The sequence below is a fragment of the Haliaeetus albicilla genome, chromosome 9 (genome assembly GCF_947461875.1).
Source record: "Haliaeetus albicilla chromosome 9, bHalAlb1.1, whole genome shotgun sequence".
Lineage (NCBI taxonomy): Eukaryota > Metazoa > Chordata > Aves > Accipitriformes > Accipitridae > Haliaeetus > Haliaeetus albicilla.
The window spans coordinates 4,999,198-5,014,403 of record NC_091491.1 but is presented as its reverse complement, the minus strand read 5'-3'; the positions used below and the strand labels follow the sequence as shown (position 1 = coordinate 5,014,403).

The following is a 15,206-nucleotide window of genomic DNA, read 5'->3' as shown; positions in this document are numbered from 1 at the left end:
GGGGTGAGACTAAAACAGAGCTGTTGTCATCAGTAGTAAAACACTCAGCTACCTTACCCCAGTCAAGAGCACACAGTGTCAAAGCTGTCATCCTTTCTTGGATAGGTCAGTGCTAGAATGCTGAGGCTTCTGAAGTTATCATATTTAGCTAGGATAGTAGAACTAACTGTAATCCTGTCACTAACCAAGCATTATTTTAACCTCTCATTTGTAAGAGCTTCAGCTGGTTGGTACAACCCTTAATGTTAATTGCATTCTGCTTAACTTTGAGCTAAGAAGAGGCATGCAGGTTTTCTAGAGTAGATGAGCAGTAAAGCTAGAAAAACTTAATTCACATATACAGCAAGCTAAGAAGTAAAAATATGGCTGTTTGCTACAGGCACACTTGTACTAACAGGAAGGCTCTAACACATTAGAGCTGATCTTTAAAGTTCTGGGTTTTGGTTTTTAAGTGGCAGACCTTCAATACTCCAGCAGTGTTAACTGGGAACCCTGCAGCACCCCCTAAGGGAAGTGTTTTGCCTGTTCTCATGAACATAGCTTGATGCTGCGAAACAAGAGGGAGACACAGGAAAAGCAAATGGAGAACTGATCCCCTTTATTGATTGGTCTGAATCCAGAAGTCACTGTCTACTGAAGACATTGTGTGGAAAAAAAAGTTGTTTTATGATGCATGGGTTTTTCAAGTCTTAAATGATTTCATATCAGAATCACGCAACATATCAAGATGGAAAGCATTGTGAAAGCGCTGATCAGAAATCAGTTAAAAATTTGTAGTAAACTACACTTTGTAAACATGATTTACAAACACCCTCCTGTTTGAAACAGGTCAGATGTAATTCCATACTTGAAAATTACTGGAATTGTGGTAAACCCTAACTTAGGCTCTGGAGAGGTTTTTATGCTGGAGAAGTTGGAACTCTGATAACAAACAAAAAAGCAGCAACATTTTATGTGCAAATGCCACTCAAGCTGTATCTTAGGAGAAAGTGACTATCCTACTTTGGATATCTTGCTGCTGCAGCAGCAATAACATGAAGCTTTGCAATGAACATGCTATACTTACTGTACAGTTAGCAAAGACATTTGTCTGTACATGCCTCTTTCACGTTGTATTTGTTACACTAAGAAAGTGAGAACAAGTGAGTTTTAGAATGGAACTTTCCACTCCAAATTTAAATCTACAAAAAGGGCAGATCAACATGTTTTCCAGTATATGTTGCTGTGGGAACAAAAAAGTTAAAATAAGAGCACAGGTCTACAAACAGGATGAAAACTTCACTACTTCAAAGCCAGAAGGGTAAAGGATGGAAGGGTGAGAAAAACCCTTTCTCAGAGAAAGACTGCAAGGATATTTAAGACTGGCAACTGATCTACTCTGATGCAGCGTTTAAAAAAAGTAGCAAAATAATTCTGTATTTGCAACACAGTGTCAAGTTTCCAAATGAGTTCCTTTGGATTTTTTTCTTTCCCACACTTAGGGCAAAAAGGCTTTCCTCTGAAGTACTCAAAGTAAATTTGCTGTTGATAAAGAGTTCTGTACTTCTTCCTGTTTGTAACCGGACCGTTACAGTCCTTCCATAAGATGTGGAGCTTACACGGCTTAAGGTTACACAGCTGCATTATACTTATTGTAAATACAGTGTTAAATTAAAAATATTTTGACTGGAAAATAACTTCAAGGCAAAGACTCTATAATCAATGAGATGCAAAAGCAGTTTGGAATCTGACAGACCATACCACTCCCCAACTCAGTGCTATCTGTAAATCAGTCCTTCTACCCCAGAAAATTTAAATTCACTTCCTGAGGTCAGTGCAGCAAAAAAAATGATGCTTTTGAAGATGGATGTCAGGACACCCTGTGATATCACTACTCAGATGTATGTACGTGAGCTACAAGCATATCATAGCAGGCATTGATAGATGAATGATTAAGGAGACTCTCCTAGTACCATAAACAATTTAAAAATCAAAATCACCCTAACAAGTATTGCACACTTTAGGAGTTAAGCCAAGCATTCGTAAGGACTTCCACCAAAAGCTTGCTTATAGGGCTAGGGATTGGGATGGGGACACAGACTTTAAAATAATTATTACATAAAGATTTTAAAATCAGACTGGAGGAAGGTAAAAATCACAGTACCTACTTCAAACTGGTTGTAACAGAAGCCAAGTAGTTGACTCGTGTGTTGCTCCATTATTCTATAAAAGCATTTTGTTTTATTTAAACTTGGGATGTAGAGGTTTTTCTTCTTAAAGGATTTATCAACCCACCCAGAGCCTCTGTTCAGATAAGCCATTTGCTGTGGTTAAATATAACAGTAAAATTTAGGAGCCTGTTTTGACTGCATACAATGCAGAAACAGAAAACACTAAGATAGGCTTTCGGGGCGCAGTTAAAATTCCCAGTGTGCATAACAGTGAGGTATGCCTCCAGAAGCTGTTCTTTTTGTTTTTTTTTTATCCTTTTAAAAATGAACCATAACATACCCATGCAATAATATTTCTGCAGTGTTGCTAAGTAAAACCAACCGCACCAAAAATTTACAATGTGGCAGAATTTAAAATTCAAAGAAATATACCTTCTTATTCCAGCGAACTGGACTATGTTAATGTACAGAATTCATTAAGGGGTCAGTCTTAAAAATCAACATTTTCACAAGAGCTTGAACACCACTGAGAAAGTGTGTCTAGGAAAAAAAATTATAGAAAAGCACAATGCCTGCAAGAAGTGGCATGGCATTAAATGGGCAATGATGCTAGGCTGTTTGGGAGGCTAGGGTTATGGTTAGGCTAGGCTGGTAGGGAGGCTAGGGTTATGAAGAGTACTCTACACTGGAGAAAATGCTTAAAAAAAATTACAAAATGACCCCCAAATTTTAGGCAATGATTTGAACATAAGTACACCAGATACTATAGCAAGGGAAAAAACACTGCAAAAAGTACTCTCTATTTACAGAAGAATGATTTAAAGACATTATGGTTTTCTTTACAAATAGATGTAGAACAGGAATAGTCCACATTTTTAAAAACTCTTTACATATTTATCTTTAGTAAGTCAACCTTCTTGATCACAATCCTCCAACACACGGCCTGTGCAGAAGGCTTTTAACGGACTCTCCATCAATTCTTCATTGTGTGGCCCTTGCTCTCTTGGAAAGTCTCTATGGGCACAAGTCAAAAATAGATTTCTTTTTTTGACTCGCAAATAAAAAAAAAAATCTGCATAGTTCAGTCATCACTGTCAGACAGAGTCTCATATTGTGCTGAAAGCAGTGGTGCAGGCTCTCGTTCCCATATCCTGTTCTGTTGGTGAGTGGTTGCTTGGCTTATGGACGGTGGGGCACACGCAATGGATGTTGGCGGTGTACTGCTGAGCATCCTCATCGTCAACGGGTTGTAAGGAAACTGTGTTGAACCTGAATCAAAAAGAGTTTCTCCAAGTCAAAAACACAAGCTGTTCTAAGAGATCTGTATCTGAAAGATTGTCTGGTTTTGGTTGTGACAACTAGCAAAAAATCTGTTTCACAAAATCCTCATATGCTGTAAACTTTTGACCAATATACCAGTGTTACAGTATGTCTACATCTGACCTTTCTACAAATCCACATCTGGTTTGTCAAGTTTGAAAGAAACCCATTTCTCACCTGTTGATGAAGGCCTATCTTCCCAGGCCCACACTGGAGTCTGTCTGTGGTAGTCCCCTTCTGAATGTACAGATGAGACAGAAGAAGGTCTTTCGGTTCCCAAATACCCCTGTCCAGGAATCGGAGACTTAGACTTCCTACTATTTGACTTGCCGATTAGCTTCTGCTTGCTGACTCCCCCTCCTGGAAATAGAAGGGACAGATTTCACAAAAACATCACACCGAATTTTAGCCTCTGTACGTTTGTTTCTATAAATTATCACATAGCAGCAAACAGGACTTTCACACTGCTGTCTTCTGGAATGCTGATTTACTACAATTAGTGACTGTATAGGCTAATCTTCTAACACAGTATTGCTAGAAAATCCATATTGTTATCACAACAGAGCTATATTTCCATTTTTAGGAAGGGAGATGCTTTCAGTTCAAGCTAGCTCCCACTGTTACGTATGTTTTATAGGTGATGTACTACACATGCATTTTCATCAAACCACTGAGAAGGTTCAGGTATCTAATACACCCTGTTATCTCTTCCCTGTTTCATCAGTGTTGTCATTCTCCAAGAAATACTGGCTAATGCTCCTGAAGGCACCAGCACCACTTTGAAAGCCAGGACCAGTAGAGGGAAACACCACCTCTATCACTTCCAGAAGACAGACAGTGATTTTCAGTGATACCAAGTTTATTCAAACCCTTAGTTTATTTATTTTTTCTTTAAGACCATGAAATATTTAGCAGTTGCAATACCTCACCTGAATTCGGTGATGGATTAGCTTCTTCCCTACGGGTCTCATTACTTGCTGATACTGCAGCACTGGAACTGCCAGGTGCTACCGCAATAGATTGTGACATTACAACTCCATGCTCCTCACTCTTGTCATCAAAGTTTCCCATCAATGCTTTCCTAATAATGTCTTCCAGACCCAGATTACTGGCAGGATCTGCAAAGGAATGACCCCTAGAACTGACTGCACCTGGGAGACAAAAGAAAACATACAGGGAAAGGTGGCGGGGGGGGGAAGCAAAAAACATATCTCAGAGAAATTACAAAGGGATATGGGAAAAGATTTTCGAGAGAGGCAGAAAGGGGGAGCGGGGGGAGACCAAAGACGAGATTTTTTTAAACGTGAAGCTACGTTCTCTAAAGCAGCTCACAATGGCTACAAGTTAGACATGCCAGCAAACACTGAAGACCTACATCAGTAGTGCCACTGAATGTCAGACTCTTTGCAAGAGGGTAAATTTTACTGTTTGTTTTGTTGTTGTTTTTTTAAATAGCAAAGGAAGCTGAGCATGCTGATTGTGATAGCATATTAAGTAAAATCTGCAGCTATTATTCACTTGTAAAGAGAAGACAGCAGCAGAATACTTCTCTCATTAATAATCCATACTAATTTGTCTTATGAAGTGTGATATGTGGCAAATATTTATTCCAAAATCTTGTCTTTCATCTAAATTAATGGAGATCAGTACTTTCTCCATTTAAAAGACAAAAGCACTCTACCACAAGGGGCAGCAACTAGCCAAAATCATGTAAAATCAGTCTGTGGTACAACTCAGGATTCAGATATGGCAGTTCCTGTCTCCCACATTTCAGTTCAATTCTCTGCCTCACTTGTCTCTTTAACAAAGTAAAAGTACAGGTTATATTTAATTTCCTCGTCTCATAGACAGTTGGTGGGTTTTATCATGTATTTATCATAGGAAAAAAAATAATCAGTAAGTATTTTAAATACCCCAGTTTATAAAGTAAATTGCATTTGATCAACTAAGCTCAAGTTTTGTTGAACTGCACTGTATTTAAATTCTATTTAAGTCAGATGCTAACCAATTTCATGACTTCTACTTCTGTGTAAGATTTGCAGAGCACATAGAAATAAATCATTCTTGATTAAATTCCCATTTAAATATTTTCTGAAACCTCCTTTGGTCATTTTGGTTTTCCCTATGATACAGGCAACAAATTTTCATGTAGGATATTACCTTTTAAATTTTCATAATCTTCCTCATTTACTGGACACCCCAAAGCACATAATGAAAGAGAGTATATCAGTTTACTTTTTCTGAAACATATGTTGTTTCTTTTATTGAAAAACTTACCTGAGGTAGTGACTGCTGGCAAATTGAATATTTCGGTCCCTGGCTGAGCAGTTGCTGCAATTAAAACACAACATTTCATTGAGTTTTTCAGTACTGATGATCACTGTAAGTGATCATGAGTAGTCCTAATGCACAAGGTATAATTACTTTTGAACTATTTTTGATATTCAGTTTTTTGTTTCTCACTCTTCTAAGATGAATGTGCATCTATGTCTTCTCAGGAAAATGATCAATACAAAGGTAAAAGTATCTTATACAGTCATGGCTAACCTTCTTTTAAAGATGTTACTTCAGAAAGCAGACTGACTTTTTGAAATTTCACAATCTATGTACTTTAAGATGCAAAGCTGCATTTGATTCGCTAAATACAAATTTTAACATATGAACCTCAGAGGCAGAGTATTTGTATGTATTAAAAAAATTAATGGCAACAACTTTGGAGTGGCTAAACCACTGCCTTCCCCACATTATTCTCAAATTGGACATAATATAGGTAAAGATTTTAAACCATAACACTGAATTCAATATATAAATGAAAAGATTACTGGCAGCACTGAAAAGCGTGCTTGTATGCCAAGCATGCACATGAAGTTTTCAACAGAGGAAAATCTATCATGCACGCAATGGGGATCCAATAAAAAGAATACTGCAACCCTTACTGACACAGCCTTGTTTCTCAGAATGAGATTAATTTGTTGCTTAATGCAAGAGCATTCACTTTCAAATAAACACTCTCTATTAGGTATTGAGTTCAAAACCAGCTTAAATTCTCACCACTGGTAATTTTGATACAAAGTTCTGTTAAGGTTTCTATGAGAAAAAACAAAAATATAGTTCTAGTATCATATTCCACCATGTCAGTGTCCATTACTCAAGCTTTATTAAAATATGTCTTCTTAGCAGCCATAATCATAAGGCCCAAGAAAACACAAAACATTCAGTTTCAAGACACCTTTCCAAAAAGGAAAATGTGTAATAGTTAATGTTCATACGAAGCAAACTACAGACACAAAGTTAACTAGAATGTCAGGTTTGAACAACTTTCTTGTTAATTGTTTTTTCCATGGTTTTCAGAAACTATTTCCATCCCTCAAATTAAAGAGTTAAAAAGCTTAAATGTGACAGTCCTACATACACCAGCATTAACAAAAGGGGGAAAAAAAGAGGAAAAAAGCTAACAATCTTCCAGTTCTTTGGTCATAAATTGTTATTATATGTGTTCTGTATTAATAGATTTATATTCATTCATATGTTATTTGAAATATATTTAGGTTAGGACATTTGTGGATGGCAGTCACATAAAGCTTAAGCTGGAAAATTCAGTGAAAAGGCAAGTCCTGCATACCCATGTCAGAGTCACCTCCACCAGATGAGTTCAGCTTTCGAAATATCTCCTGTTTCTTGGATTTTACCATTGGTGAAGTGTTCTCAAGTTTGGTGAAAAATGAAGGCAGGTAGCTCATACTGCCTGGAGAGCGAGAGTCAGTCCTGCCAAGACCAACATGTGTCAGAGAGAGAGAACATTTTTCAAGATGTACATTTAAATCTTTCCAAAAGCAGTCAGGCAGAAACCACCAACATTCATATGAGCTTTAAGACTCTTTCCTCAGCCTGTTTTTTGGGGACTAGACAAGTCTAATAACTCTCCAAGGACATCTGCTTTATCCAGGTAACAGGGTTTAAGATTCTACAGCTCACAGAAAAAATGACCACGTCATTGCCTGTGCTGGAGAGTGGTACAGAGATGATGCTCTCACAAATTATCGCAGGGACACCTACTTCTGCCTTTAAACCTGCGTGCTGGCTGAAGTTTGCACTGCAAATTGGTAGGCAACAAAATGCTTAAGCTAGAAGCCCAAATACTCATCCTAGCTGCTCCTATTTACAATCTTCTGCTCACTCTTGTCCCCAGTATGCCACTAGAAAAGATGTATTTCTTTTTAAGTCTGCTTACCCACTCTGTCACACATGGTCCAAGCAAATAAGCTATTTCAGGCATTCTTAGAAACCAGGTAAAATAACCTTACAGACTGGAATTTGGCTCAAGAGCTGCCAGTTATCCATCCTTGCTCTATGGCACAAATTCAGACTGGGATCCACATTCTGTATTTCATATCCCTCATCAATTTTACATGCACAGTAGCTGGCACACTTTCTGTACACAATTTCTGTCACATTAGCATAAAAGCATTGCTGAAGTAAATGTCAAACTGAGAAGGGGTGCATTTTATCTTCAGATCTGAAAATATGCAAATTTTAGGCTATTTATAAAGATGATAAAAACATTAGTATTCCAATTACAGAGTTTTAAGAAAAAAAACCCACAACCCCAAAGCATGAAGAAATTCAGGTGAAAAATCTAAGCTAATACCAGGGTCACGAACAACTTGCACTGAATAAAAATTATCAACTAAGTTATGTTCACTGTGGCACTTAAACTAACTCTAGTATTCTAAGCAGCAGCAATCTGGCAAATCAATTTTAATTCAAAAAACCCCCAAACCAAACCAAAAAACCCACCCCATACTTCAGTTGAAAAAAATAAGCTAAAAATAAAATAACGAAGACAAAGACTCCAGGTTTCTTAGGCCACAATCCTTAAAATTCTAAAAAGTGCAATCTTCCCTGCCATGTTCCTGAAAATCCCTTCACATCTAGCTAATATCCATCATGGACTGCAACAAGCCTGTCAGCAACTGCAGAGTGGAAGGGGGAAAAAAACCCAAGAAAAAAAGGATCCATTTCACCAGCATGAGCCTGAAATAAGTACATGGTGAGCACGTTGGGTGCTATTCCTTCTTCAGCAGGCAGCAAAGCAAACGACAGAAGCATCCATTCCAACGTGCATCTGCCAGACGTTTGAAGACACCAGCACTGATACAGTCTGCCAGGGATCCCATGTAGGTTTATGTTGCAGATCTGGCAGACTGACAAATAGCTCTGGGAAACAGGGCTGCCCAACACATGGACCCCCTGACACCCCACCTTCACACCTCCTGGAAATTAAGCTCCTTAGTGGTATTTCATATGATAAGCTGCTCTAGAATCACAAGTGTTGGAAGCCTGGGCTCCTCCACACTTCACCAGGACAGTATCCAGGAAGCCCATCAGGCAGGAGAAGCCTGAATTATTTATATACATTTATATATTTATATACACAATAAAAATTGTAGAAAACGGACCTTTCCCCAAAACCACTTCAGTTTTATAGAACTGGCACCCATAAGAAGTTCTGTTACGATGTTTTGTGTCAATAGAACACACTGTTTGCACCAAGAAATTTAAGATGGAACATGTACAGATGATGTTTTACTCAGGCTTCCCAAAGCACCTCCCAAGGAGCAAGTTTTGAATGCTAGGGCAAAAGGGTAACAGTGATTAACAGCTTGCCTGTGGTACCAGAGGAAGATCACTTAAACTTAATAAAGATACTGTTTGCAGCACAGAGATCCAGAATAATGTTTTCAAAATTCAGTTTTACACATACCTCTGTTCAGTAGGCTCAGTTCTTTGGGAAAGCAAAAGAACATTTTCCTGTTTCTCATGTACAACTGGGACCTGAGGTGGCGAGATTGGCTCATAGGGCTCTGAAGAGACATGACTCCTCTCTGGAGATTTTCCAGGTCTACATCCATAATTCAGAGACAGATAAGTACTCTTAATACATGTAAAGCAGTAGTAAACACATGTAATTGCATTCCAGTTGTTACGTAACTACTTATGTCTAGTTATATATGTTACATGCTTTAGTATGCTTGGCAATCTCAAAAAGGTGACTTTGAATAGTCCGTAATGACTCTAGTAAGTTCTAAGTAATTAAACATCTTCACCCCTCTAAAGACTGGAAATTAAGCATGTGAAATGAAGGGAAAACAGCTGTAAGCTATGTTATGGAGCCAAGCAATTGTCAAAAACAGTGCAAGACAGACACTGCCTAAAAAAAGACTAAAAGATACCTCTACTTCTGATCTACACCAAGATTACTGCACTATTTTTTATAAATGTCGTATTTGGGCACTAATTAAATTTGCAGTTAAACGGAATACATGCATTACCTTCCCCTGGACTTGTCAGACAGGTTTTCGGGTGACACTCTAGCACCTGGCCGCTGATGGTGGACAGACTGTGACTGTGACTCAGGACTGTAGCGATTGGATGTCTTTGCCCGCGTAGAAACAGGCGTTGGAGCAGGGGTGGAATTCTGGAATGTCGTGGTGGGAGGCTGCAAAGAGGCCTGAGAAGCTGCTTGGTTTCTAGCAAAGTCTTGTGTAATAATTTGCTGATTGTGACCAAAAAGATAGAAAAGAGATCTTGGTCAGACATTGGCCAGAGTGTACATATTCATGAACTAGATGAATGAGACAGATTAGAAGTTCAGACACATTATTGTATAATATCCTCAAGTAAAACTAATAATTACATAATGTTCCAAAACACAAGTTTTCATCAAAGTATAACTTTTCACATCTGAAAAGATGCATGCAAATAAACCTACACAGATGTGATCAGCAAGGGTGATAAGTCGATGGGTCCTGGGCACATGTGCCATCCCTTCTGCTTGAGAAGAAGGAGGTGGAGGTTGTTGGGGTGAAGGGGGTTCCTGTTGTGTCCTATAGCGGTGAATCGGCCCCTCATATGGCCTGTTTGGGTCATCTAGTTGAAGAAGAAAAGGTCAGTCTGTTAAGATGGTATTACCGAAGCTTCAAGGTTTGAAAGTTCTGTGCTTATAAATGTAAAAGATGAGGTGTTTCTGCATTAGATTTTTAGGTATCCTGTGTGATAACCACCTTTTCCCCTTTCATATATAGGCCCTATAATTTAGAATAGATAAATAAAGGTTCATTCCACAACATGGGTGAATTTCAGCTCATTTCTCACCTGCAAACTGTACTGCAATAGTTTGAACTTTACTAATAGGTAAAAAATTGTAGGCTTCAACACCAATATGCCACAATTGTAAATAATAAATTTCTTATTAAATCACCTATATGGTAATGTAAAGGAGCTCTGTTTAATGTCAAGTGCCAATACATTTGCTCTAGTTTTTCCACAGATCACTGCAACAACATGCTTCCAACAAAAGTTTCTGAAAATTTAAGAATGTGGTAAGCGGTCACTTAAAGACTCCCGAGATATTTTAACTTCATTATGAGTTCATGGAGCTGGTAAATATAAGCAAGATAATTGTGAGAATATTGGCATATGCAGATAAACTTACTCTCTGCCTGGCTTGGTTTAGGTGTCTCTTGTTGATAGGGCTGTAGCTTTTCTTGAGTAGGTACAGGTGAATTTGCAGGGCTAATCACCTCAATAGCATCTCCAGGAGCTTCATACCGGTGGGAGGATACTGAATATCAAAGCAAAGGTTGTAGAATAAGGTGTAAACATCACAGAAAATTTTTGTTGCCTATACATAGCAACACTAGTGCTTCCATTTAAAATGACACCTGTGAAATCAAAGTCAAAACACTCTTTTTCTCATAATAAGCAAGGTGATACAAATACTTCCACAAAACAGTGTTCCAAAGTAAACCAAATAATTTTAGGTTTCCTGACTTCTGAAAAGGTTAGTCTTAGTATCCTGCATTTCGTGTTGTAGCATGGAATACAAATAAAGCAAACAACTCTGATTTTGCAAGAATCTTGAGTCACTATATGCAAAAACTGTATTTTTCTATGATCTGTTTGTACTGTGCAGAGCTGAATATTTCATAGTTAAACATCAGAATCATTTCACATCTCATTATTTCCCTAAAAGGCTAAGACAGCAAAGAAGTAGATAGTTACTAAGATACGTACAACTACTGGAAGAATCTGAACTTTGAGAGCCCCTATCTCGTGCATCCTTGTCTGAAGCAATCTGTCGAGTGATGATCACATCTATGAAGTTAGCAGCAGTAATTGTGGTCTTTCCTCGAGTTCTCAGCTCTTCCTCGTACCTGGATTTAGGAGGAGGTCCTTTTTCTTTACCAGCCTCTGAATAGACTACTGATGAAGACTGTCCCTGGGACTTCCCACCAGAAAAATTTGCAGATGTATAGGGGCACTGGACAGGCCTCTTTTCTACCTCCAGCGTCTTCTGTTCCATCTGCTGCTGTTCAGTAACCACAGCTGACCGGCGTCCCATATTCTCTTCTATTCTGGTTCCTTCATGCTTGTTCTCTTTTGCTTTGGCAACTTCCATCTGAGGAGCAGAGGCTGCAGCATCTACTAGTGCTGCAAGGGCATCAGCAGCAGTATTGTAACGGGAAGCTGGCAACCCTTGAGTAATAGAGGGAGCTCCAGGGGTCAGCTGCCTGTTGGCAAACATCGAATATTCAGAATTATATCACATGACAAAAGAACTAGAGCCATATCATGGGTACAACAAAGCAAGCTTTTGTGACACTAATTTCTATCCAAACTGGACTGGCAGAAATGCATTGGATCATTTCCGATAAATCCAAGAGCAATCAGATAGTGGTATATCCTCATCTTGTAGTATTTTCCTCAGGCTAAATGCACCTTTTAATAAGCTCAAATATTAGAACAGATATCTCTGCAACAGTAACTTATAAAACATACATGATACGTAGCTGAGCAGCAGGATCCAAAGGTGTGATTACACTTGTCCCATTGGTTCCTTGAAAAATACTAGGCCTTTGCTGCAGTATGTTCTCCTGGCTTCTAACTGAAGGGGACGGGGACCGAACATATCCATGACTGCCAGGTCTGCCAGGCTGCTCTGTACCTGCAGAACATAGAGTAGAGGGGAACAAACAAAAAATATATATAGATCACTCTTATAACAATGCAGAACACTGTATTGATTCTGTCTCCTCCACATCCTTTCCCAGTTGTCTCCACCACTCTAGATGCGACTGTATGTATTAAAGGTTTAAATGGTAGCATTCTGTTTACAATGCTCTAAATGACACGCAAGTTGTGCTAGTGATAACTGGGATTCACACCGTTCCCTAGGTACTACGTTGCTATGAGAGAAAGATCAAGAAGCCTGGTACTTGCAGAAGTTACAATTATGACCAGAACTGCTAGGGAGTAGGAACCTGCCTTAAGTGCAGACTAAAACCAAACTCTTGTCATGTGATGTTAACAAGCTGCATGTTGCTAACAGTGGCTATAGAAAATGAGCAGTTAAGAGTCTACAAGACAACTGATCCAAATGTAGCAATGTGCGCTCACCTGGTCGAAGATAAAGTTCAGCAGGGACTGAAGCTATTCTTTCCCTCTCTCGTTCTCGTTCTCTTTCCCGCTCTCGCTCACGTTCCCTCTCCCTTTCCCGTTCCTTCTCCCTCTCCCTTTCCCGTTCCCTTTCAGCATTTGCAGCTGCAGAAGCTGCCAGGTGTGTAGGGTGTCCTGGAAGGTCCATAAGATAAAATGAATTAGCAAAAAGAGATACTCGAGTTAAGCATAATTTGATGTAAACACTTGCCAATATATTCTGCCATCCACTTACAGCAAAATTTCGCAAATACATTTTCATTCTACTCAAGACCATCCACTTATCTAGGAAGACAAAAGCTTAACATACAGTGACAGTGGAAGAGTCAACTGCTTTTTACTAAAGTGGTTTCTATACAGTTAGAAACCAGACAGCTTAGAGACACAAATTCCACCCTTCAGCACATGTAATATGAGGTTAGTGAAGTCATAGTCAAATGACTATAAATAAAGACCTGATAGAACGAGGCAAATTCTGAATTTGTCAGCACTCCTTCAGCTGCTAATATAACTATAAAGGATACTATTAGGAAAACCTTTGCTATCCAAGTGAGAAGTGCATGCAAAAAGCATCGCCTGAGAAAACATCAAAACATGACATTAATGAAAGCTAAATAAAGGTGGTCAATTATCTCAGCATGTCAGATGATTAGAGACATCACCAAATCATAAGAGCTCTTACCTGGTGACAGAGAAGCAGGATTGTAAGGCCTGGGAGGGAACGTAAGCTGGGTACCAGGGATATATGTGATTCTTTCCATGGGTGGTGTGCTTGTTCCTCCAGGATGAGGCACTAAGATAGTGGGAGCCATATTGTTCAGGTCAATAATTCCTGTTAGGAGATGACACATGTAAGAATGGCCATTCAAGGACAGACCAATGGTCCACACATTATACATTCTGTTCATTGGCAACTATCAGCAGTGAATGTTTAGTGGAAAAAATATAAGAATAAAGCAAGTGCAGAACTATATTCCAGCTGGTTATACTCTCTTAGATCTGGCAGTCAGCAATTTAGGAACATACTAAGTCAGAATTTGCATTTCTAGCACTCCCTTTAATTGCCCTTCAGAAAAATACACTTCACCTCTACTCATAATCCCACCTTTTAGGAAAATGGTATTACCTGACATCATTCACTCCCTTTTCCAGACCTTTTATATTCATAAAATGAAATGAAATGTTGAAATGCACAGGTCCCACTGGAACTCCAATATAACTTCCCCTACTACAAAAACCACTTATCCTTTCTTTTCCAACCAATTAAAACACTACAGGATCTTGTATCTTATCCCCAAGATAATTAGTCCTACCAGCCTAATTTCCTCACATTTGCTGTCTTCCATTCTACCAATAATTATCAAAACTGATTTAAGCAACAGACAGATTATCATATCCAGTAACCAAGCTGGTAGATTGACTATTTCCTGTTAGGTTTGTAACGCCTGGGAGAATGCCATGTAACCCCAAGGATTCAAAACTATTCATTTTATTATTTTATTCTAAGACTTTGTTCAACATTTCAATGTGAAAGAGTTCTTCAAACTCATGTACCCATAAAGAGAATCTCCATCACAGTAATATAAATCTCTCCACAGTGAACAGAGCTGCAAAGAAGTTGCTTTTCTTTTTGTAATGGCTTTATCTTCTAAAGCATTACTTCTGAGTTTTGATGATTTATCAGTTCCTACAGTTTCTTTGCCAAATTTCTTGCTTCTAGTGTATCTGAAGAAGTTACTAGTTCATTTAGCTTTATAAATTGTTCCTCAATTTTTTTGAACTTTATGGTCTTACATTTAACTTGTCAAGATTTCCATTTTCTTTTGTTTGAGGAGTTAAGACTTTTGCGAGATGTCTTTTTACTTTTAACAGCTCCTTCCTGCTGCTGCTAAGTGTCCAAATTGATTTAGGCTTTCCCCCACCCTGCAACAGGTCACACATATTTGCTAACTCTCTAACATAATGTCTTTAAACAATCACCATGTTTTTCACAACCTTTACCCTTTCAGCTGTTGCTTTTATTTTTATTTTGAAGATCTCATTTTGATCTAATTCTCTTTTCTGAATTTTGAAGATGAGTTAAATATGCTTCTGAATATCAATTTAAACTAGCATAAAACAGTGTAGCTTCTTGAACACTAATAAATCTTACAGCCTTCTCTTTAACAATATTGATTACAAACCTAGTTTTCCTTTATATCTACAAAAGCCAGGCAGATGTATGACAACACATTTGCA

General features: G+C 38.4%; 1 protein-coding gene across 5 annotated transcripts in view; it reads right to left on the bottom strand.

Moving 5' to 3' along the window:
• Positions 1-581: 581 nt before the first annotated feature.
• Positions 582-15,206, bottom strand: part of NCOR1 (nuclear receptor corepressor 1) — a 75,265-nt gene continuing 60,640 nt past the window's right edge. For 4 of the 5 annotated variants that reach the window (XM_069791082.1, XM_069791083.1, XM_069791086.1 and 1 more), the window contains 13 exons: positions 13,651-13,800; positions 12,930-13,103; positions 12,312-12,477; positions 11,547-12,043; positions 10,966-11,094; positions 10,243-10,400; positions 9,803-10,026; positions 9,235-9,372; positions 7,093-7,235; positions 5,748-5,801; positions 4,400-4,621; positions 3,648-3,830; positions 582-3,419 (listed from right to left, as the gene is read on the bottom strand). In XM_069791082.1, the coding sequence (XP_069647183.1) occupies positions 3,232-3,419; positions 3,648-3,830; positions 4,400-4,621; positions 5,748-5,801; positions 7,093-7,235; positions 9,235-9,372; positions 9,803-10,026; positions 10,243-10,400; positions 10,966-11,094; positions 11,547-12,043; positions 12,312-12,477; positions 12,930-13,103; positions 13,651-13,800 (2,426 nt within the window). In that variant the 3' untranslated portion in view covers positions 582-3,231. The remainder of the gene's footprint in view (positions 3,420-3,647; positions 3,831-4,399; positions 4,622-5,747; positions 5,802-7,092; positions 7,236-9,234; positions 9,373-9,802; positions 10,027-10,242; positions 10,401-10,965; positions 11,095-11,546; positions 12,044-12,311; positions 12,478-12,929; positions 13,104-13,650; positions 13,801-15,206) is intronic. The other variant, XM_069791084.1, reaches the window with a different exon arrangement.